This window comes from Haemaphysalis longicornis, unplaced genomic scaffold (assembly GCF_048455015.1).
Source record: "Haemaphysalis longicornis isolate Haplotype H1 unplaced genomic scaffold, Haemaphysalis longicornis Haplotype H1 scaffold_8, whole genome shotgun sequence".
In the NCBI taxonomy this organism is placed as follows: domain Eukaryota; kingdom Metazoa; phylum Arthropoda; class Arachnida; order Ixodida; family Ixodidae; genus Haemaphysalis; species Haemaphysalis longicornis.
The window spans coordinates 106,685,085-106,705,983 of NW_027526445.1; the positions used below are offsets into that span (position 1 = coordinate 106,685,085).

The following is a 20,899-nucleotide window of genomic DNA, read 5'->3' on the forward strand; positions in this document are numbered from 1 at the left end:
CTGCCCGGAAGCCGCTTGCGCAGCGCCCCCTGTAAAACCGTAAAACACCGTAAAACTTTATTTCAACCCAAGAGGACTGGGGTGTGCTGGAAAGGCCAAAGGCCCACACCGAGGGGTCGAGCGCACCGGGCAACAAAACTAGCAAAGGCTGCAAAGTCTAGCAAAACTTTGCAAAACCGGAAGGAGCTAGGTCAAACCCCAGCTCCACTGTTTCTCCAGCCTTGCACTGCTTGCACCACTAGTGCAAGCCTAGCCAGTTTTCTTTCTTTTTTTTTTGAGCGTTTCACTGTGGGTGCAACCAACGTTTATAGAAAAGTATCTATAAACGTTGGGTGCAACTGCGCGGTCACGATGTTCGAACTTACCGCGCTCTGAAACCCTTTTCAGTCGTTCAAACTTGCCTTATCATTTTTATTTCAAATACTTTGCACTTCAAATTTACTTTATTTTTTATAAGTTAAAGTTAAAATTATTTTGGGTAAAGTCCTTTAATTTGTTAATGACACAAACATCGCCATCATCTGCTCGTGACGATGCGTGACGTGTGGGAGGGAATGCGCGGAAGAAATTCTTTCCTCTTTGGGCGCCGGCCATGGTACACGCTCGTAACAGCGGTCGGGTAGCTTGCGGATGGAGAATTGTCTGCATGGTACACGGGAACGACAAATATGGATGATTGGAAATAGGTGCTTCTGCAAGATGGAATAGCGGAGTATGAACGCGTTTCCCGGGGCTCGGGCGCGACAAATTCATCCGGAATCTTCAACTCCTAGCACGTGCAACGACCAAGTAGCCACATGTTGAAATTGACTGGTAAGCTATCATACGCCATCGTTGACCTGCTGCTGCATTTAGCACTTAACTTGATGCGCAGTTCTTTCTCGGTTATCAAGGTTCAGTTAGTTCAACGGAACTTAAGTTCGTCCTGCTCGCACGCGGTAAGTCTACAAGCCACGTGCAATGTTCGGCCATTGTTATCGTACCGGCCATCATCCCGCTCGGATTCCCCGATCCAGTTTTATTGACGCCACTGCGGCGGCTGTTTTTTTAAAATGAAAGTCAAAACCAGAAACGCCCTTGTTTCCGGTATTAAAGATCACGCTAGCCCTCGTAGCCCTCGCGTCGCTCTGAGTGCACCGTCTAGGGCGCGCAAAATCGCGGCATTTCTCGAATCAGATCAGCGTATGCAGTCAAATCCAATTGAGCGCGCGTATTTCGAAATGGTGTGCAGGCCTGCCATGTCAATGTCGACGTTCTTTTGCGAAAATAGTCGAGCAGCGATAAAAAAAACATCCGCGTGCAGTTTCTAAGCCTAGGCGCGGTGGTGATGAGTTTGGAATTTTTGTGGGGCCACGGAGGACTGTACGGTAATGAAAGTTAACACGCCGACGCAACATAGGCGATGAGGCCCTCCGTAGTGGAGGGCTCCGGATTAAATTTGGCCATCTAGGGATCTATAAAAATATGCGCTGTAATGTCGAACACATGAATAGAAGAGCACACAAAGACAAGTGGGGAATGACAAGAAGACAGCGCTTTCTGCCGTTGTTTGGCGGCACTTATTCAAATTTTATTGCGTTCTGGAGTTGATTGCCCAGCGGGTATAGTGGTGGATTGCACAGGCTTCGCATGCTTTGCATGCTGCCGTTGCTTGTGTGACAAACATTCTGAGAGCTAGATTTGGGCAGCCCACATGCTACGAAGGATATTCAATGAATGGATGGATGGATGATCGGCGTGGAGTAGTTAGTGTAGGTTGGGCAAAGGACCAGAGTCTGGCTTGCCACAATGAGTACAAACAAGGAATGTCATTGGTGACATTCCGTTTCAAAGTCAATGCAAGTCGGTCACTTCCAGTGCGATCTAGAAATGATGCCCATTTTTCAAAAGAATGGGCAGAACTGTTCTAAGGTAGCATTTATCAATATGAAAATTTCATGAATAAAAAAATCGTGACGGTGCTTTGCTAAAGCAAGTGTGTTTAGTAGTTGATCTAGAATATATTGGCAGTGTTGAAAGCTGAGAAATGGTGCTAGGTGTAACAGGAAGTGTTCAGTCTGCACTGACTTGAAAACATGATTCTGTGTTTGCTTGCCTGCACAGTGAATTCACCCATTGGTGGTGGTGATGATTACTGGGTAGAGAAGCCATGCCACATGTGATGACAGCGTTTCTATTCTTGAATGCCTGTGATGGCCTATTTTCTTCCTTGGATGTCTGAGTGGCTGGTACTAATTGGTGCCGATCGTTCCTCGTGCATTCGTGTGCACTCTTTCAACACCTCTTTTGTCTTCTTGTTGCAGGACGACTTCCACACCCAGTGACAGCACAATGGCGAGGAGTGTTGGGTGACCGGTAAGTTGGCCAATGGAGGGCTGCTGGTGGTTCTGACACAGTGGGAGGTGGCCCGAAAGCCCCCTAGAAAGTTTCAGGGCAAACACTACGAATGGCTTTAACTGCGAGGAGGTGGCCCGAAAGCCCCCTAGAAAGTTTCAGGGCAAACACTACGAATGGCTTCAACTGCGACTCTTAAAAGGGCCATAAAGGCAAATCACAGCTTCGTTCAATTCAAGAGAACTAGACTATAGTAACGCAGTTCCATGCCAACCACGAAACGAGTTTTCTTAATTGAAACAAAAACTCGAGCAATATTCCACTGTGGCGTAAAAGGGGTAGGGGTGACGTTTGGACCAGCGCTACGCATAGTTACCTGTGTTCTAACTCCGCGTTTTCGTTCAGGTAATTCAATCAAACAAAAATATAGACCCCACTACTACCTGCTTGCTGGTGGCGTAGGTCGGCGACTGCCATTCACAAAAACAAGATTCTGCGACGTAGAGGAATGGTTGGGCAGCCGCCACCGCTTTATCTATATTCCTTAATGTTTCGGTTACTGCTTTAAAGTTTGCGAAAAGATGGTATCAGTGTGGTAAAGCAGTCTTTTAATGAACCCAGCTTGTATTTTGTCCTCGTGGCTTCTTGAAGGCTACATTTTAAGCTCGCTTGAATCGCCATTTCACTCCAATCAAAAAGAGCAGTTAGATTGCAGTCCCATTTCATTGGCAGTGTGCGTTTTTCTTGGTGTTCCATGAACATTGCACAATCGCGTGACAAGGCAAGTCTAGTTTGTTTGGCTTCACTTCAGCTCCGGTTAACATGTGGCAGGGAGTGCGAGACTGTCTATGATGACTCCTGAATACAAGGAATGATTGCCCATGATGCTTTTCCTATCAACCGTTCCTTTGGCTGTCTGACGACAAGGTCTTGGCTCCCTGCACCACCGGTGGGATGTGGAAGTCATTTTGCAGTTCGATAAAGGCACACATCAGCATGCGAGTGGCACTGTTAGGAAGTTGGCTGAGAACCACTTACGAATTTTGAGTTTGTTTGCATCCATTGTAATGGATGCCTGCTTCGTGTTTTTGATCTGCAGCCAGTTTCAGTGCTGAAGAGAAAAAATCGCAGAAGTGTGCGCTTTCAGGAAAATGACAGGAAATTTTCAAGCAGTATGTTGCTTTTGTCTTGCAGATGGTTGACTGCCAAATTGCCTCTTCCTGATGGCTATTTCTGGTTACTCATCTCCTGAACAGCAGTCTAGTGTTGTGCGGTCATCATCAAGGTCAACCCCTGCATACACAAACGCACGGTATGTTTGAATTGTCATCATGTCGAACACGTGGCCCAATGTCGTTCTGAACAAAAAAATGGCTCGTAATTGTGGCATGCGAGAACAGAAAACTGCAACCTATCAATTTACCCGGCTGCGTGTGATAAAATCAGCCACACTTGTCCTTGTAAAACTCCCATCTCGAACGCCCGAGCGTGGGATGTCATAAAGAGGGCTTCCGCCGCCAGCACAGTGCCATGGATTCCATCGCAGACCTGGTCTCAGCACTGGAACATGCCAAGGCAACAAAAACAGTTATTTTCGTCGTGCTCCTCGACATCCGGAAAGCGTTCGATTGCCTCCCCCACAATACCATCCACGCCGCAATCACCCGCAGCAAAATAACAGGCAACATGCGCGCGTATCTGGAGGCGTTCCTCCGTGGCCGACAGCTGCGCGTACGGCTGCCCGGATGTACTAGCTTGGCCCGGCCAGTCACCACAGGAGTCCCCCAGGGCAGTGTACTTTCCCCCTACCTGTTTAACCTTGCCCTCGCCACGCTCCCAGAGGTTCTCCCCAACGTCGCCGACACCCCTACCTACATGATCATTTACGCTGACGACGTGGCAATATGGTGCACAGCAAGTAAACAACACCACCTACGCGCCCGCGACACCACGCAACTAGCCCTCTCCACCACTGTCGACCATCTAAAACACCTGGGATTGGAAGTTTCACACGACAAGACAGCCGCACTGGTTTACCACCCCACCGCCGAAAACGCTCGACGAACCCCCCCTCTCCACATTGACAGCACTCCCCTCCCCTGGCAGAAAGAGGCCAAATACCTCGGCATCAAGATCCAACACCGGGTCTCGTGGCTGCCCCTGGTCAAAATGCTGCGAGGCCAGTTAATCGCGGTACAGCGGGCCATACGCTGCCTGGCTGCCAGAGGCAGGGGATGCTCCCAAGAGTGGGCGCTGCGCGTGTACGATGCTGCTGGCGTATCACACATCCTGTACGCCCTCGCATTGATCACCCCCAGCAAAACAAACTGGGCCAAGGTCAAGCGCGACCACACAGCCGCAATTCGCCTCTGCCTCGGCCTCCCGCGAAGCTCACCCATTGCGGAGACCTTGACGGAGGGCAACGCCTGGCCCGCGCAGCTACGTACACGGAAAGCGGGACTGTATTTCATCGACAGGCTCGCGCGCGCACCCGACGGAGCGGCGCTACTCAAACGCCTCCAAGCTCGGCCACACTAGACAGCAGGCAGGCTGGCCGCGGTCTATACAGAGGTCACAGGCCTCGACCAGCTGCTGCCTCCCTTCGACCCCCTCCCCCCCCATCGCACCCAGCTGTGGAGATTAAATGCACCCTCCCGGGAGTGAGAGGAAAACGACGGGAACTGCCACAGGCACTCCGCTTCGCTGCAGCAGAGCACATGCACGATGAGGCAACCGGCAGCAATCGAGCGCTCGCCCTATTCACCAACGGGTCGGTGACCCCAGGGCCCCCGAAAAGCGCCGCAGCAGCGTGCGTCGCCCCACAACTGAACGAGCACAGACAATGCCGCCTGCCCTTCCCTGCTTGCTCCACCACGGCCGAACTGGCAGGGCTACACCTAGCGGCAGATATGGCCCTAGAGCAGCAACCCAATTACACCACCATCACGATCTACTGTGATAACAAGGCCGCGCTTCAACGACTACAGCGCCCACACGGGCATACTGCGTCGGTGGCGTTGCTGCACGTAAAACTCTGCGCCGTCGCCTCCCAGGGCAGCGCGGTGCGCCTGCAGTGGCTGCCCTCGCACGTTGGCATCGAAGGGAATGAAGCCGCAGACACCCTCGCCAAGGCAGCGCACTCAGCCGACACTCCGATCACCACCGACGTCTGCTGCATCGACGAGGCCCGCAACGTTATCACAGACAGTCTACGCGGAGAACATCCGGACCCACGAGTCGCTTCTGGTGATCCGCCACCACGGGTGCCCACCAGCAAACTAACCAGACAAGAGAGCTCACTCCTGAGCAGGCTGCGCACGGGATGCGCCGTAACAAACTCTCGGCTGCATCTCTATAAGAAGCGCGACTCACCGGCCTGCTCACACTGCGGTGCCTTCGACTCGATCGGTCACTGCATCGTCGTGTGCGCAGCATATAACAACGAGCGCGCCCGGCTCCGCGCGGCCTACAAGCGCATGGGAATTCCGTGCAGCACGAAGATCGAGCTGCTCTTCCCCCGCTGCCCCCGCTCCCTCCTCGCCGGCGCATACCGACACCTCCTCGCGTTTCTTGAGGAGACCGGCCTGGCCTCTCGCCTGTAGTGCGCTTCCCCCCCCCTCCCTCCTCCCACGGGACCCCGAGCTGCAGCGGATAACCCCCGCTGTCTCCTTCCTGACCTCTTTTTCTTTCCTCCTTACGCCCCGCGGGCGCTGAAAATAGTTACGCCACCGTCTCTGCCGCGACGCGCGTGCTACGAACAATCAGCTACCGCGGCCACTGAACTGCAGCGGATGCCCCCCCCCGCACCTATTTTTATTCTTTTACCTTCATTTACCCCACCCTTTTTTCTTTGGTGCTTGTGCTGTGCTGTGCTAACTACGAGCCTGCCCACAGCCACTCGTCACTACAACAACAGCTCTGGGCAACTCGCCAGCCGCCCCCTTCTCGCTCGCAAGACTCCTGCGCCTGCTCGCTCACAAACCAACTGTGCTGTCACCCACGCAATTCTACTGCGCTGACGTGAGGTCAGCTGTGCCGCGCCGCATGAGGCTGAGGTGCTCTCATGGGCCAACCCCCCCCACCCCCTTTAACTACTGACGCCGCTGTTTCTTCTCCTGCCTCATAGGCACCTCTATTTACACGGCGCTCCCCCCCCCCCCCCCCCCCACTCCCCCCACAGTTCCTTCAAATCTTTCATCCCCCTCCCCTTTCTCCTCGGACCTGATGAGGTGTCGGCATGCAAAGCCAGACAGTTTCGGGTTCCTTTCTCCTCTCCTCCCCCCACCCCTCAAAACCTCGAAAGAAAGAAAGAAGAGGGATTTTTTGGGCTGAATGTGCCAACAGCTCTTCTCCAACTTGAGACAAAAATGAACTCTTGGTCTCCACAGCAGAACCCACTAAGCACTGCCATCTTAAAGCAACTCAATTCACTTCGAATAGAGGTAATTCAACAAATCTGAGTGGAAAACAGTGAGCTTGGGAAGTTTCCACGCAACCAAAACAGGTACCCCAATCAGCAGAGCTTTGACTAATACACTACATCATCTCAGCCCTAGCACTAAGCATTTAAACTCTTACTGCCGCGGTGGCTCAGTGGCAAAGGTGGCGTTCTGCTGAGCCCAAGGGCGCTTGTTCGATCGCGACCGCGGCGGCTATTTTCTGAGGCAAAAACGCCCCTGTGTATGAGGTTTCAACGCACGTTAAAGATCCCCAGCTGGACAAAATTAATCCGGAGCCCTCCACTATGGCGTGCCTCACCACCTGTGTAGCGTCTGCTCGTAAAAACCCCGCAATCCATCACTAATGGAGGTGAAAAGCGAAAATGCCCGTGTCGAGATTTCAGCGCACGTTAAAAGATCACCAGGCTGTCAAAATTAATCCGGAGCCATCCACTGTGGCACACCCCATAGCCCAGAGGTAGTAGCTTCAGCAAGTCAAGCCCCCCCACAATTTGTATTTTTCTTTTGTCAAACCGGTCCTGGTTTGGATGTTGTACAATTCTTCAGGCCATTTGAGCTGACAGGATGAGAAGAGGCACCCCGACAAGATGGCACTGTAAAACCCAACGCATTCATTGACTGTCATCTTAACAGTACAGTGACTACACAATGGAGTATAACTGCCTTGTGAAAAAAAACATCCATAGAGGCCGTCGGAACAGCCGTTGCTTGGAACAACACTCTTCGTATGAAATAGTGTTGTCGATGATGTGAAGAACATTTAAAGAGTAGGTTCGAGCAGTACACGTGGCAGTGTTAGGACAGCTGCATGCCCTGCAGGGCATTCAGAAGGTGATAGTAATGGTGATGATGAATGGGTAGAAGCCACGCCACACATGATGACACGCATACTTGCCCTGAATGCCAGTGATGGTTTTTTATTCTTCCTTGGATGTCTGAGAGTGGCGGAGAATTGGCGCTGGCCACCGTTGGGGCGTTCATTGGCAGCCGGTTTTCCCATTCTTACGTCCATGTCTTGTCTCCTTGCAGGACAACTGCCACACTGAGCGCTGCCATGGAGGAGCGTGTTCAGTGGCCGGTAAGTTGTCGGTTCCTCTTGTGTAGGCCGGTAGTTTTGGGTTTGATGTAGCAAAAAGTTACCCTGATGCCGGTTTTTAGGAGACTTGTAGGGGAACGTTACAAATAGGTGTGGCGTTTAAATTTTGAGCTTGCTAAATTTGCACTTTCATTTGCACTGAAGTGCAAGTTTGCTCGCAGTGTTGGGCATGCATTGCTCTCAATGTCTGCCCGATGCAAGCCTGGTAATTTGACCCGCACTTACAACCTTGACATGCCACATTCTGGGTGTCAAAAACGCTGCAATGTGGGGTTGGCTGCTTGCTTAACACCTGGGATTTGAGATTTTTAACTGTATCAATACCCACTGTTCATGCTGGCTCTCGTAAAGAGCTTTTGGATGCGTGGCAGGGGAGTGCGAGACTTCGTCTATGATGACTCCTGAATACAAGGAATGATTGCCTGTGATGCTGTTTCCTATCAACCGTTCCTTTGGCTGTCTGATGACAAGGTCTTGGCTCCCTATGACGCTAAAAGGGATGGAGTGCGTTTGTTGCGAGCACTATATTATGGGAGCAACGTATAAAGCTCCCCGTTTGATGCTACTTGGGAAATGGAGATGAATGGACCTTTTTCCAATACCGTAGCCCTCTTGCGGCGGCCACCTGCACCACACTTGTGGGGATTATAGAAAACGCCCCCCCTTTTTTTTGCGTGCAGTTGAGGAAGCAGTCCCAGGCGTCAAGCGTGGTTTTGGTGGCAGAGAAATTTTTCAATAGCAGCTGTAGCTCCTACTTGTCGGCCGCTTTCAGGGCTCAGAAAATGGAGCGACATTTAGCTGGCTCGGCGTTTCCAACTGGCTAATCCAATATGGCGCCGTTTTGTTTACATTTTGCCCCCCAATAATGGTGGATTGGTCGCTGGGAGCGAGAGTAGCGCATGCGCAGAGCGCTGCTGGAAAAAGGTCCATTGTCTTCGAATTTGGAGTTGACCTATTCCATTGTAATGCATGCCCTGGCCTGTATATGTTATTACAGCCAGTTTCAGTGCTGGAAGAGGAAACCTGGATAAATTTGTGCATGCGAGAATGAAAATTTGACAAGTGAGCATTGCGGAATGGCTATTGTAATTCTATGCAGAATGAAGGCCCCTGGTGGACAGTTTCAGTTGGCGAAGTTTTTGGCACTGGCCTTGTGCATGAATAATGCTTTGTCTCTGCTGCAACGCTTCTTCGGTATTGCGAACATGGTTTTGTTGGCCGTACATTACCCTTCCAATGCTGCTGCTGGAAGACAAAATGCAAGTTTGGTTCATTCGTTTGAAACAAACGAAGAGTTTGCTTCGTCCCCATATTAATGACACTGGTTTTGTTTCAAAATTCGAAACAATATCGGCATCGTTGTAGTAATAATGGCATTGTTGTAGTAGCAGTAATTTGCGCTTGCAAATTGGTTATATTTGCCTCCACTGACCTAGAAGCAAAAGCCGCTATGAAAAATCCATATTTGAGGAAAGTTTTTTGCATGCTGAAGGCTGCTGTGTTGTTCCTTCTGTCCTTGTATGCGAGGAACTATTCAGTTACATGTCCACAATGAAACATCTCTACAGGCGAACAGCGGGAACATGTCCAAACCTCGAAGGCAAGCTTGCGGACTGAAAACGGGTCGTCGGCAAACGTTTGACGAAAAGCTTTCGACATTAGGGTCAGTAAGGGTCACACTAATCCAGGCGTAACATTGGCGGTTTCGTGACAGATCACGCAGGCTCAGAGTTTATTTCCCCTGTTTAGTTTGTTACAAAAAAATGTTTATCGTACATAATGGCACAAAAGCATTCAGTGTTCGCTATAGAGCATCATTCGCTCTATCCGAGTTCGTTATATATGGGTTCGACTGTATATACATTGCTGTGGCTGCATTAAAGGGACCCTGCAACACTTACCATCGACTACTCAGAATGTATTTTGTGGTAAAGTCTATTGTCCCAGCAATCTCCTCCCGAAAGAATTGTGAAAATCGGATCACTGTCACCGAAACTAAACTACGCGCAATGAAAAATCGCGCGTAAATGTTCCCTTTCAACTCAACCGCGGACAACGCGACGAAAGCTGTACGCTCTGTCCTGGGGGGAGGGGGTTCTGTTCGGCGGTCTTCGATATGTCACAGGCTGGGGAGTTTTGTCCTTTTCCCCGCAACGTGGACGGGTCTGGTGCCACAAAAAGCAGGCATGGCGGCCTGCTCGCAAGCAAGCGTTCAGGCTGGCAGGGCATTTTTGAAGCAATAAACGTTTGTTGTCGAGTGGGCTCGTTGAAAGGGGGCTATTTAGTTCGTCACCCAAACTCTGCGCGCACTCAAAACAAAAAGGAACACCAAAAGCATGCGGACAGGTTCAGACATAGAAGGGGTTGATACACAGCGTCGACGACGGCGGATCGTCACAGGAAATGCCAGAATTTAGTCGTGAAGTTGACCAGCGACAGCCATTAGGACAGCCAGGACAGCCATGGCCCGATTGACGTCGCAGAGGCCATGCCAGGGGTGCATAATGAGGAGAATTGAAGAGAGCGCGGTTGGTTTTTCCGAGTCTTTCACGGGGGTTTGCGTGCTTACCGCTTCACATGCACGTGTAATATTTGGCTCGGGTGTTTCTGGCAGTGTAATCTAAACGTCGCGCAGGTTTACTTGCACTGCACGAAGAGTGTTGCAGGGTCCTTTTAAGTGGGTTAGAAGCCAAGCCACGCATGACGACTCCTGTAATTGTATGAATAAGAGTGATGCGTTCTCTTCTCGGGTCGCTGAGTGGCAGACCCGGATAGGTGGGCTTGTCCAGTCGTTTTGTGGCCCAACCTTATTGGTGCTGCTGTTTGCAGTAGAGCGTGTCTCTTTCCCTCCCTGCAGGATGGTGCGGGCGGGAAGAGATGCACCGGCTCACGTGGTGTTTGGCCACGGCCGGTCTTCAAGTGGGCGGGCCCTACCGTAGGCGTCGGTGCTTCTTACAAGCACACCCAGCAGGTGATTGGCGTTCTCTCTTGACTAGCGCCCTTGGGTAAAAGTGTGATGACACTAGCCAATCCCCTGAGTCCATGACGATCATTTCCCAGCTGACCGGTCATTGTGCCGAGTGCCATGCTTGCTTCTGTTGGGACCACCCAGTAACAAGCGCCGTCCTCTGTTGCAGTGGGTGACCCAGTCTGTGGCTCCCCCTTACCGGACCCTCTTCTGCTCTGTGGCCCTGTGTTGTGGCTCACCTGTTCGTCCAGGACATCACCCACAGTGGCTACTGGTGGATGGTGGACCTAACAGGGGCACCCGCTGAGCTCCACCATGCTGCAGTCGCATGAGGTGCGTCTGGCATTTTCACTCCTTTATAGTGCTTCTCACCACCACCAGTGCCAAGTGATGACTGACTTCACCAACTATGAGGTTCCTCCGGTGATTACCCAATGTCCATTCACCGATATCCTGATGGCTAGGCAGCGTGCACTCGCTCCCTCTTGCGAAGCAAGAATGCCCGAGCCTGAATGCGTGCTGTGTGTCCCTGTTGCAGCCACAAGCCCCCCGAGATGCCATCTGCTGGACACAGCTTGGTGGCAGGGCACCCCCCGCACGAGCTCAAGTGAGTTGCTGGCCAGGAGCTTGTACGCTTGTTGGTGAACGAGTGTGTGCCCAAAGCACTGTGTGGCACGATGGTGACTAGTGTGGCCGAATCACCGAGCTTTCCTCTGAAAACTTGATGTATATCTTCTGCAAAAATTTTTTTACATTTCAAACTGTTCACTCTGTGCAAGGTTTTGTTTCGCATTTGTGATCAGCTCAGTGGCAGGAACATCTGCCAGCTTTGACCGCAGTAACTCGGGTATCAAAAAGGCTTACTTTAAGGGCCAGTGTGAATCCCTTTAACTGAGGCAGTTTGTGGCATTTTGTTTTTGTATTTGAAGGTTTGGGAGCAAAGCTGAGTGACTGCCTCAGTGACACGCCAGTGTGAAAGCCTCAAGCAAGCACCTCACTAGTAGAAAAATCCAGTGTTTACTGTTCACACATTTACCAAAAGCATAGTGCTGTGGAGCATGACACTGTACTTGAGAACAAAGACACAGTGTTAAGTGGCCCAAAAAGTTTTTTTTTTTTTTTTTTAGCCTGCACTATGAGCGGCCATGTGTTAGTTTGATGGTCACTCTGCCTTCTTTGAACGGGTTGAAAGCCAAGCCACGCATGATGACATCTGGCAACCTGTGAATGACATTGATGCATTTTCTTCTTCCTTGGATGTCTGAGTGGCCCATCTCAAGAAGGGGGCTTGTCCAGCCATTTTATGACCCAACCTTATTGGTGCTGCTGTTTGCAGTAGAGCGTGTCTCATTCCCTCCATGCAGGATGGTGCGGGCGGGAAGAGATGCACCAGCTCACGTGGTGTTTCGCCACGGCCGGTCTTCAAGTGGGTCGGCCCTACCGTAGGCGTCGGTGCTTCTTGCAAGCACACCCAGCAGGTGATTGATGTTCCCCGCTTGACTAGCGCCCTTGGGTAAAGTGTGATGACACTAGCCAATCCCCTGAGTCCATGACGATCATTTCCCAGCTGACCGGTCATTGTGCTGAGTGCCATGCTTGCTTCTGTTGGGGCCACCCAGTAACAAGCGCCGTCCTCTGTTGCAGTGGGTGACCCAGTCTTGGCCCACCCTCTCTCCCAGGGCACCGCCCGCGGTGGCCACTGGTGGAGGGTGGACCATTCTTTGCACCCATCAAGTACACCCAGCTCTTGTCCAGAAGCCCACCGTGCTCCAATCTCAGCAGGTGTGTCTAGCTTCCCTATAGCACTGTTACTGCCACCAGCACACCAAGTGATGAGCTGACTTCACCAACTATGAGGTTCCTCCGGTGATTACCCAATGTCCATTCACCGATATCCTGATGGCTAGGCAGTGTGCACTCGCTCCCTCTTGCGAAGCAAGAATGCCCGAGCCTGAATGTGTGCTGTGTGTCCCTGTTGCAGCCACAAGTCCCCCGAGATTCTATTTGGAGACAGTTGGGTGACCAGTGACAGCAGCGGTGATGAGGCTTCGTGATGATCGGAGGGCACCGCCACACAGAGGTGAGTGACTTACCTGATCCTGCAGTAATCGGTGGTCAGGGGTGCCCTAAGCATTGGGCTGTATAGTAGCGACATCTGTGGCATGAGTGGGAAGTTTCAAAGCATTTCAAAGAGTGTCAGTGCTCTTGCCACTGCCTGCACATTCTTTACCCTGTGACAGCCAGCAGGTTTGATGTCCTTCTTAGGCTGCTGCACTCGAGGTCGCTAATTGTAAGGGCGGTACAGTAAGAACACATTGTAACTTCAGCATGGACCGCATGCTGTCATTCGCCTCAAGATTTACTTTGACAGGACTGAAGCTCTGGAAATCATTTTCTGGGAAGTGGGCATGTATTCGCCTCACAAGATTTACTTTGACAGGACTGAAGCTCTGGAAATCATTTTCTGGGAAGTGGGCATGTAGTTCAAACTTTTGAATATCGAAGTGAATAACGCAATACTCCGTTCAGCTTTGAATTGAATAGTGCTGTGCATAACTTCCAAAACTCTGAGGAAACTTGTTTCTGAGAACTCGAATGCAGCGAGAAATCTAGAAACATGCTGCTAACAATGCATAAAAAGGATATTCTTTGCGACGAGTTTGAAGCTTTACAGTGGAATCTCGATGATGCAGATCTCGTGGGACTTTGAAAAGTATTCGTACGAACCGACACAAACTGCAAATTGAGCGCTCAAAAGAGGTTTTTAATTTCTTTTCTTGTGTGAAAACATCTAATATTTTCCTGCTTTTTCTTGAGCTCTACGTTGCTGAACAGTCCTTTCTGGAGCGCGTAAAACTTGGCACTCGTCTCCTCACACCACCACAAGTCAGGGGCTTGCAGGGTTTTGCTTGCTGACTGTGCTTGTTCGCTTCCACCGCAGTCCTCTTTACCGTCGATGTTCACTCCAGCCGCAATTATTTCCTCGAACCACGTCGGGAGGACGTCTTCAACTTTTCTCTTTTGGCCCGTGCGACGTTCACACCAAAGCGCTGCACGTTTCGCAATATCGCATCGTGTTGCCCAGCTATGGTGCACAACGTCAACGGCAGGCTCAACTGCTTCGTCAAGTCACTGTGCTTCATGTTTGGTTTGCTGTTAGAATGTCCAGTTTCTCCTTGAAGGAACAAGCTTTCCTTTTGCGTGACATAGCCGGCAGCAGCCCAGCTGATGTGGTTGGGAGAAGCCAGTTTCATCAAGGCGTTTACGATTTTGATTTCATCAAGACTATGGGCAGCTATGGAAGTTGGCTTTGGCTTAGCTGTAAGGCCGCACGCACTACACGCCTTGTCTTTGCATTGATTTGCGTTGCATTTGCACGGTTTTGTTTGCCGGTGTTGGCCGCTGCGCCGCAATCAATAGGCCTCCTGCGCTGCCCAGGGGGCGCTGCGCAAGCGGCTTCCGGGCAGTACTTCCGGGTAGTACAAAGCTGCGCGGGTCCCATAGGATCCCGTGTTGACAGAAGCAAAATGAGCTCGACGCTCCCGATTATTTTGCGACGTGGTCACCAGTTCATCCCCGACGCGTCCGATCTATTTCAGCGATCAACTTAGCATTAGGGGAAAAAGCTTTGCAGCGCTTAACACGTGTAGCGCCGACGAAAGTGCCGGGACCGTGACGGCGTCTGCTACTCGCAGGTTCACCGATCGATGGTCGTACGAAGTGAAATTTTAAGTGAAATTTCTAATTTAAACTTATACTCTAGGTGACAGAGACTTCTCAAAAACAGCCAAGAAGAGTGACGCAATTGGTGATGATCGCTCTTTAAAAAGCCAGCGAGTCCGGCAGACCGCAGGCTCGCCTGCTGCGGTGCGCCGCTCTTTTGCGTACCTGCACACTATGCGTGCACTTTCATTAAACAGTGCTCGTTTGCGTCGCCGTTACGAATACACGGTGCAGCGTTAGCTTGCCGTTTTGTTGCGTGTCTCAGTGACAAATTGCCGCGACCGTCAGAAGCGTGAAATCTGTTTTGTGATTCCGAAATTAGTGGCCGTAAAACAAAGTGGTCGGGTGAACTAAGAGGCCGCTCGCTTTCCTTGTTTGCTCTCGCTTTACTTAATTACGCTCCTGCAGTATACATTCCCAGTTCGCACTTAATAGCCTAGAATGAGGGTCAGCAACGGCCGAGTTCCATGCAGCCGACGCGGCGGAGGGCTGGACGGCAAATCGGAAAGAGGGGGGGGAGGGGAGGAGGGGGGCTTTGAATGCAAAGAGAAAACATTCAGCGAATTTCTAATATTTGACAATAATCTGGCGAAGTGTGAAGATGGGGGTGCAATTCAACTGGAGGACGCCAATTCTCTGTTCTTGCCTCGCTGTCTAACTCCATTTGACCAACACAGTCAGTGGTGATCGTATGTAAATATTCGGGGCCCCGCGCCGTGTATGCGGCTGTGTTATGTTATGCTGTGTTATGTGGTGTTATAGAAGTACACATCTCTGCAGGCAGCGGGCGTGTGATTTGGTGCATGTTTTGCGTCCTTTAGTAGCGCTTAATTTGTTTATTTGGCGCTATTGCCCCACCTACTCGCTAGTATACATGTACCCTCCCGTTCGTGAATCGTGCGGCGTAAAACGTTACGCAAGAATCATTTAGTTTGCGAAAATACGAAACAAAATTTCCACTCGTTTCAAAGGCGGTGCCAGGCCAGCAGTGTCAGCTGAGTCGGCTGCGCAATTCTTGCGTTCGCTTGCATGCTCCCGCTGAAGCAACATTTTGCAGTTACTTCAGGATATAGGATGAGCAGCGTTCCGTGTTTATGCTACTCGTGAACTTTCCTTTGTCGACCGCACGCAATAAGAAAAAACTAACTGTCGTCAAACAGTTAAACCACCCGACCTGGCGATACTGTCCCACGCCGCGATCATCGCGAAAGCTTGCTAAAAAAAAGCCGACAAATCGGCTTCTTTTAGCGGATATTATTTTGTTTAGCTTCTGCAACTACTTTAAGGGCTATTTCATACAATATGCAGTCATTTAAACTCGCCACAAAGCGCCACAACCAACTTTCACTCTGGCTTGTAATTGAAAACACATGGAGGGCGGCGAGGGTCGTCTGCTTTTGTACTACCCAGAGGCGTTGGCCGCTAGGGGCGCTGCCTGTCGCCAAAACTCCAGCGCAGGAGGCCTATGGAAAATGACCAAAGTGAAATGTGCTTGTGTCTCATTGCAAACAGGTAGAATAATATTTGCATGAAAAATGTACTTTTTTGGAGGTGAACATCAGTTTAGCCACCCATTTCTGGCGATCCTGGCTTTGCTGCCTGCAACTTTCTACAGTTGCATGTATTGAACAAACAGGGTCTTGGGTGGTTTGTCTTTTGGTCCAACATTGATCATGTCTTCTAACACGCTCGAGTTGCGTAGTTCATGGCGTAAGTTTGGCTCTCGCAACCCTGTGGCAGGCCAAGACAAAGCTATGTTCAGCGTTGCGCGCGTTGAAAACCACTGTTCGACAGGAAAAACTGCAAGCAAACACCTTGTTTTGTAGAATGCCGCCGTGAGTTGGCACAAACACTAGATGACTCCGCATTTTGTAAACCTCCAGATATAGTACAGGAACAGCATTATGGTTCAGAGTAGGTTCTACTGCATGGCAGAACGTCTGATATAGTAGACAGATGAAGCGTAATTGGCAGGGGACTTGCACAGTGGCCGGTAGGGAGGTAAGGGAGGCACCGTAATGTGGTGAAATGGTGTTACATTTGCTCCAAATAGTTTCTGGCTGCGGAGAGACTGCTACAAAAGGACTGCTCTCAAACCCATGTACCCTGTTCCACCCCTGCAATAGCATTTGGCAACCTTCTGCTTTCAGTATCTGTTGCAAGGAAATTCAGAGATGGTGCCGCAAGTAAGCCAAGTCAGGATACGAGTGCGCCTGGTTGTTTTAAAAAAGTTGTTTCCGAAACAAATTTTATTCGGGGCTGCGTTTTGAGCCGTAATCCTTTGGAGAAGTTCTATTCCTTCGTGTGTGCATAGTGTGCTCTCTGAGCTACGTGAGGCAGAGTGACGCAGTTTTAAAGCTTGTTTCCCTTAGCTTCCACTGTGTTGCATGCTATGTATGGAACGGAGTATAGCTGATGTATTGTAGTTTTTTTGTAACGCCTTCAATCAACCGTGGGGTGCTTTTTGGGAGTGCCTTTTGTGTCCCCTGCGTTGGGCCAACATGGTAGAAGCCACTCATGATGACACACATACTTGCCCTGAATGCCTCTGATGGCGTTTTTTTCTTCCTTGGATGTCTGAGTGGCGGAGAATTGGCGCTGATCACTGTCCTGTGCGTGTGCCTCTCGTTCTGAACCTTCGTATCTTCTTGCAGGACGACTGCCACACTGGCCGGCAACACAATGGCGGAGGAGAGTGCTGAGTGACCGGTAAGCTGACTGATCTTGTGTCTGCTATGTAGAGGGGTGCTGGCATGTCAGGCTTGACCGGAGATTTTCCCGAAGCTTGCTGGGGATGCTTTCTTTTTTGGGAACACTGCAGATTGTTTGAACCGTGGCTCTCTAAAACAGTGCATTTGAAGCTCGCTTAAATTGCTCCTTCATTCCCACTCAAAAGGGCGAGATTGCGTGCAGCCCTGTTTGTTTGGTAGCGGGCACTCTGCCTGGTGTTTCAAAGAATCGGCACCGCAGTTTTGTCCAGACAGTGGCAGCCTAACTTGTGCGGCTTCCACTTGCAATTTTGACATTAGGGACTCTGGCTGGCAGCAATATTGTGGCGCAGCGCTCCCTGCTTTGCTGCCTGAGATGCCAGGCATTTTCGTTGTAGTATCAGTAACTCGTGCAAACGCTTGGCCTCTTCAAGCAATCTCCCGAACGCTCATGACTATTACTCACAGCTGACCAAGCACTGTGCTAAGTTGAGTGTGCCTTTTTTTGTGTTTTGGAGCAACTGGTGTAACGACCGCCGTCATCTGTTGCAGGTGACTCTGTCGGCGGTTCGTCTACCAGACCATCTCCTACCCTGCGCCTCGTCTTCTGTGCCACCAGTTCTCCAAGGCCACCCACCGAGCACCGGGTGCTTATCCACCTGAGGCTCTGAGCCTTACAAGTAGGTTTATCTGCCTCCTCCTCACTCCTTTAGAGTGCTTCCCACCACATATGATGAGCTGACTTCACCAACGATGAGCTTCTCTGGTGATTACACAAATGTCCATCCACCCATATTCTGACTTCAGCAGCGTGTGTTAGCTTCCTCTTGCGAAGGAAGACAGCCCAGCCTGAATGTGTGCTGTTGTGGCCCTGTCGCAGACGTGCCAGCGGATCTACCAGCAGGACTAGGCGGTCACCCACTGAGCCCACCCATCCAGAGGCCCCGATGATCCAAGCTTGGCAGGTGTGTCCAGCTTCTCCCTCGCCGTCCAAATGCTGGTTACGGAGTTTCGTGCTAATACATGCTAGAGGGAAATTTGCGTGCTGTCGTGCATCGTGGAGATGCGTTCTTGGCATGGCTCCTGAGCAAGCTCGAAACTTGCCTGTGGCTGCGAAAGCTGTATTGTTGTCGTTGAGACAAGTCTGTTTAGTGCAGGGTGTCTACCAACCTGGAAAACCGGGAATTCTCAGTGATTTCGAATAGTCTGGAAAAGCTCGAGGAATTTGTACTCCTATCAGGGAAAATTAGCTGTACTTTATAGAGGGAGCGGAATTCACGGTAATGCTGGAGTGGCAGCAAGTCAAAAGTGGATAGCCCACCGGAGCCATTGCTGATGGTGTCGTCTGAAGTCAGTGGTTCCAGTGAGAACTCTCCTCATACAGCTTCCAGTAACCCCCTCCCCCCTCCCCATTCTTCCAACTCCCTGTACGCTCCCCTTGTGCAGGGGTGAGGCAGCTGCGCATATTGCGCGAAGACTCGGGGGAAGACCTGGAAAACTCAGAATTTGATAATGTCAACTTGGTAGACATCCTGTTAGTGTTGTTTTCTTCATCTTACGGGTGTGGCTCGTAGAGGGATACTCTGAAGCCTTCATGTAAGATAAACAAAAGCAAGAACGTTGTCCTTTTTTTTTTGTTATGGGGAGCTTCAAGAAGCCACGTTTCGAAAGCAGGCCAAGTGAGAATGGAACTCAACTGTTACGGCACAGCTCTTGAGCAGCAGTATGCCCCCCTAGTATGTGTTAGTACGAACTTCTACAGTGCCGCCTGCCACAGTGATGAGCTACATCATAAACTGAGCTTCTGTGGTGGTTACAAATATCCATTGTGATGTCCGGCAGCGTGCTTCCTGCGTATGCGAAGGGGACACCTTGAACATAGATTGTGTTGTGACCCTGTTGCAGGCCTGTTCTTCACCCCGTCCAATCCAAGCTGCTAAGAAGCCATCTGAAGACACCATTAGTGACACGTCTTCAAGGCGCTAGGCCAGTCAAGGCTGGGAAGAGGAGCCCCTGTAGCTGTATTCTCTGCCTCTTTTAACCGCCCTTTCTGTTCTTGCTCTCTTCGTTCTGTGCTCATCTGCTAGCATCAGAAAGACAAGGGTCTTGGAAATATACATTTATAAAATACAGAGCTTTGTGTGCAATCCTTTCTGCTGCCTCAGTTAATAAAGACTATAGTCTTTCTTGAGGTACTGCAACGCAGAAATTTTGGTCTGGATCTGTCTGACTCGATTCAGCCACCCGGCCAAAGTGAAACAATAGTCGTATACCCACAGGCAAGTCCTAACATCTAACTTGTGTCAATGTTCATGCTTGTCATTGTTTAACAAAAACAAGACATTGCGCAAATACAATGCACAAAATCAATACGTAAATTAAATTTGCAGTGTTCCTTTATTAAAAAATTCACGGATGCTTGGGTGTTGCGGTACCAAATGAATTACTACATCAGTTGCAGAAAACAGTCACCTGCTGTTGCCCACGCTACCTGGCAGCATTTAAAAATCAACTCTGCAACAGAAATGAAGTGTTCCACTAGATCAGTTCCATGCTCTGCTTGGAACTCTAGTGGAGTAGGGTGACTTGGTTCTACAAACTTTGTAGGGCGCCTCGATTCACGCACTTCTCCGCCATATGGTATCGCAGCACCCGGCCTGGAGCAGTGGAACGCGGTAACATTATGTTGACTTGAGCAAACCTCTAGTGTGTTACCTTGGCCAGGAATGAGACTGGTGAGGAACAGCATGAGAAGTGAGCAGGAAAGAGAAGGGAAGCATTTACTTGGCAGTGCCTCCAGTTGACTATAGGCATAAAGGTTGACATAAAGGAGCGGGGATTTCTACGGGGTTGACCCTGAGACACGGTGTAAAGAAAGACGTTCGTGATGAATGCATCGCAGTTCCTCCCTGCCATTTGTATTATCTGCAAACTGACTGGCCAGCTAGAATATGAACATCTATTTTCGCGTGTGCCACCTAATCTCTTAGTTCGTTTCGGCCATGTTGTCATGACGTTACCAGTCCTTCAATGCCTTTCTGGTCATGAAACTTCGCCGTCATGCTATGGGAGAGCTTCGTACGCTGCCGCGACACTGGTGTTGATCGGAGGGCAGCCGGGGGCATTGCCAGAGCGTGTTTGGCAGGGAATGGACCACGGAGTAAGATGCCCTCCGATCTGCGGTGGCGCCACTCGCGGTAGCCTTGGTCCCCGTACGAAACTTGGCCGGGAGTTTCATGACCAGAGAAGCATTGAAGGCAGATGCCTTCTTTGTGTGGGCGCCCGTGCGTGACCCGTGATAATCTCTCGCTGACACTTACGTAATACGAATGCTACGAACCGAGCTCGTGATATGCGTGGCATTGTCCCTACAAGAAATGACCCCTCGAACCACTAGGATATAGAAAACTGCGCTGCTGCTTGCGAGGCGAACATCAGCGCAATGTGCCTACAGTCTTTCATCGACATTTGCAACGAAAGGAGAATATACGCGGCCATTTTTTTACCCCCAAGATTGGCACCTCGTTGTACAAGGAGAGTTTCTGTATGCCATTTTCTGGTAATAAAGCACTGAGGGTTGTTTATCTTGTTTTTCATTTCTCAATTCTGT

The 20,899-nt window shown here is 50.5% G+C and overlaps 2 protein-coding genes across 6 annotated transcripts; both read left to right on the forward strand.

Annotated features, from left to right (window-relative positions):
• The first annotated feature begins 552 nt into the window (after positions 1 to 552).
• On the forward strand, positions 553 to 19,490 carry LOC144150115 (uncharacterized). Of its 5 annotated transcripts, none has more exons than XM_077681934.1 (11): positions 553 to 813; positions 2,304 to 2,355; positions 3,529 to 3,646; positions 7,824 to 7,872; positions 10,748 to 10,861; positions 12,503 to 12,640; positions 12,840 to 12,938; positions 17,236 to 17,290; positions 17,842 to 17,969; positions 18,170 to 18,254; positions 19,195 to 19,490. In XM_077681934.1, exons 3-7 carry the CDS (start codon positions 3,558 to 3,560, stop codon positions 12,885 to 12,887), a joined length of 438 nt encoding a protein of 145 aa, XP_077538060.1. In that variant the 5' UTR covers positions 553 to 813; positions 2,304 to 2,355; positions 3,529 to 3,557; the 3' UTR covers positions 12,888 to 12,938; positions 17,236 to 17,290; positions 17,842 to 17,969; positions 18,170 to 18,254; positions 19,195 to 19,490. The 5 variants fall into 5 exon arrangements, with proteins under 5 accessions (XP_077538060.1, XP_077538061.1, XP_077538063.1 ...); XM_077681939.1 differs by lacking the exons at positions 553 to 813; positions 2,304 to 2,355; positions 10,748 to 10,861 and adding exons at positions 11,028 to 11,191; positions 11,397 to 11,465; positions 12,223 to 12,336 and having other exon boundaries at positions 3,556 to 3,646; XM_077681938.1 differs by lacking the exons at positions 553 to 813; positions 2,304 to 2,355; positions 3,529 to 3,646 and adding exons at positions 11,028 to 11,191; positions 11,397 to 11,465; positions 12,223 to 12,336 and having other exon boundaries at positions 7,847 to 7,872.
• Positions 3,653 to 6,495, forward strand: LOC144150114 (uncharacterized). Its single transcript, XM_077681933.1, has one exon. It carries the CDS (start codon positions 4,569 to 4,571, stop codon positions 5,934 to 5,936), a length of 1,368 nt encoding a protein of 455 aa, XP_077538059.1. The 5' UTR covers positions 3,653 to 4,568; the 3' UTR covers positions 5,937 to 6,495.
• Positions 19,491 to 20,899: the final 1,409 nt, after the last annotated feature.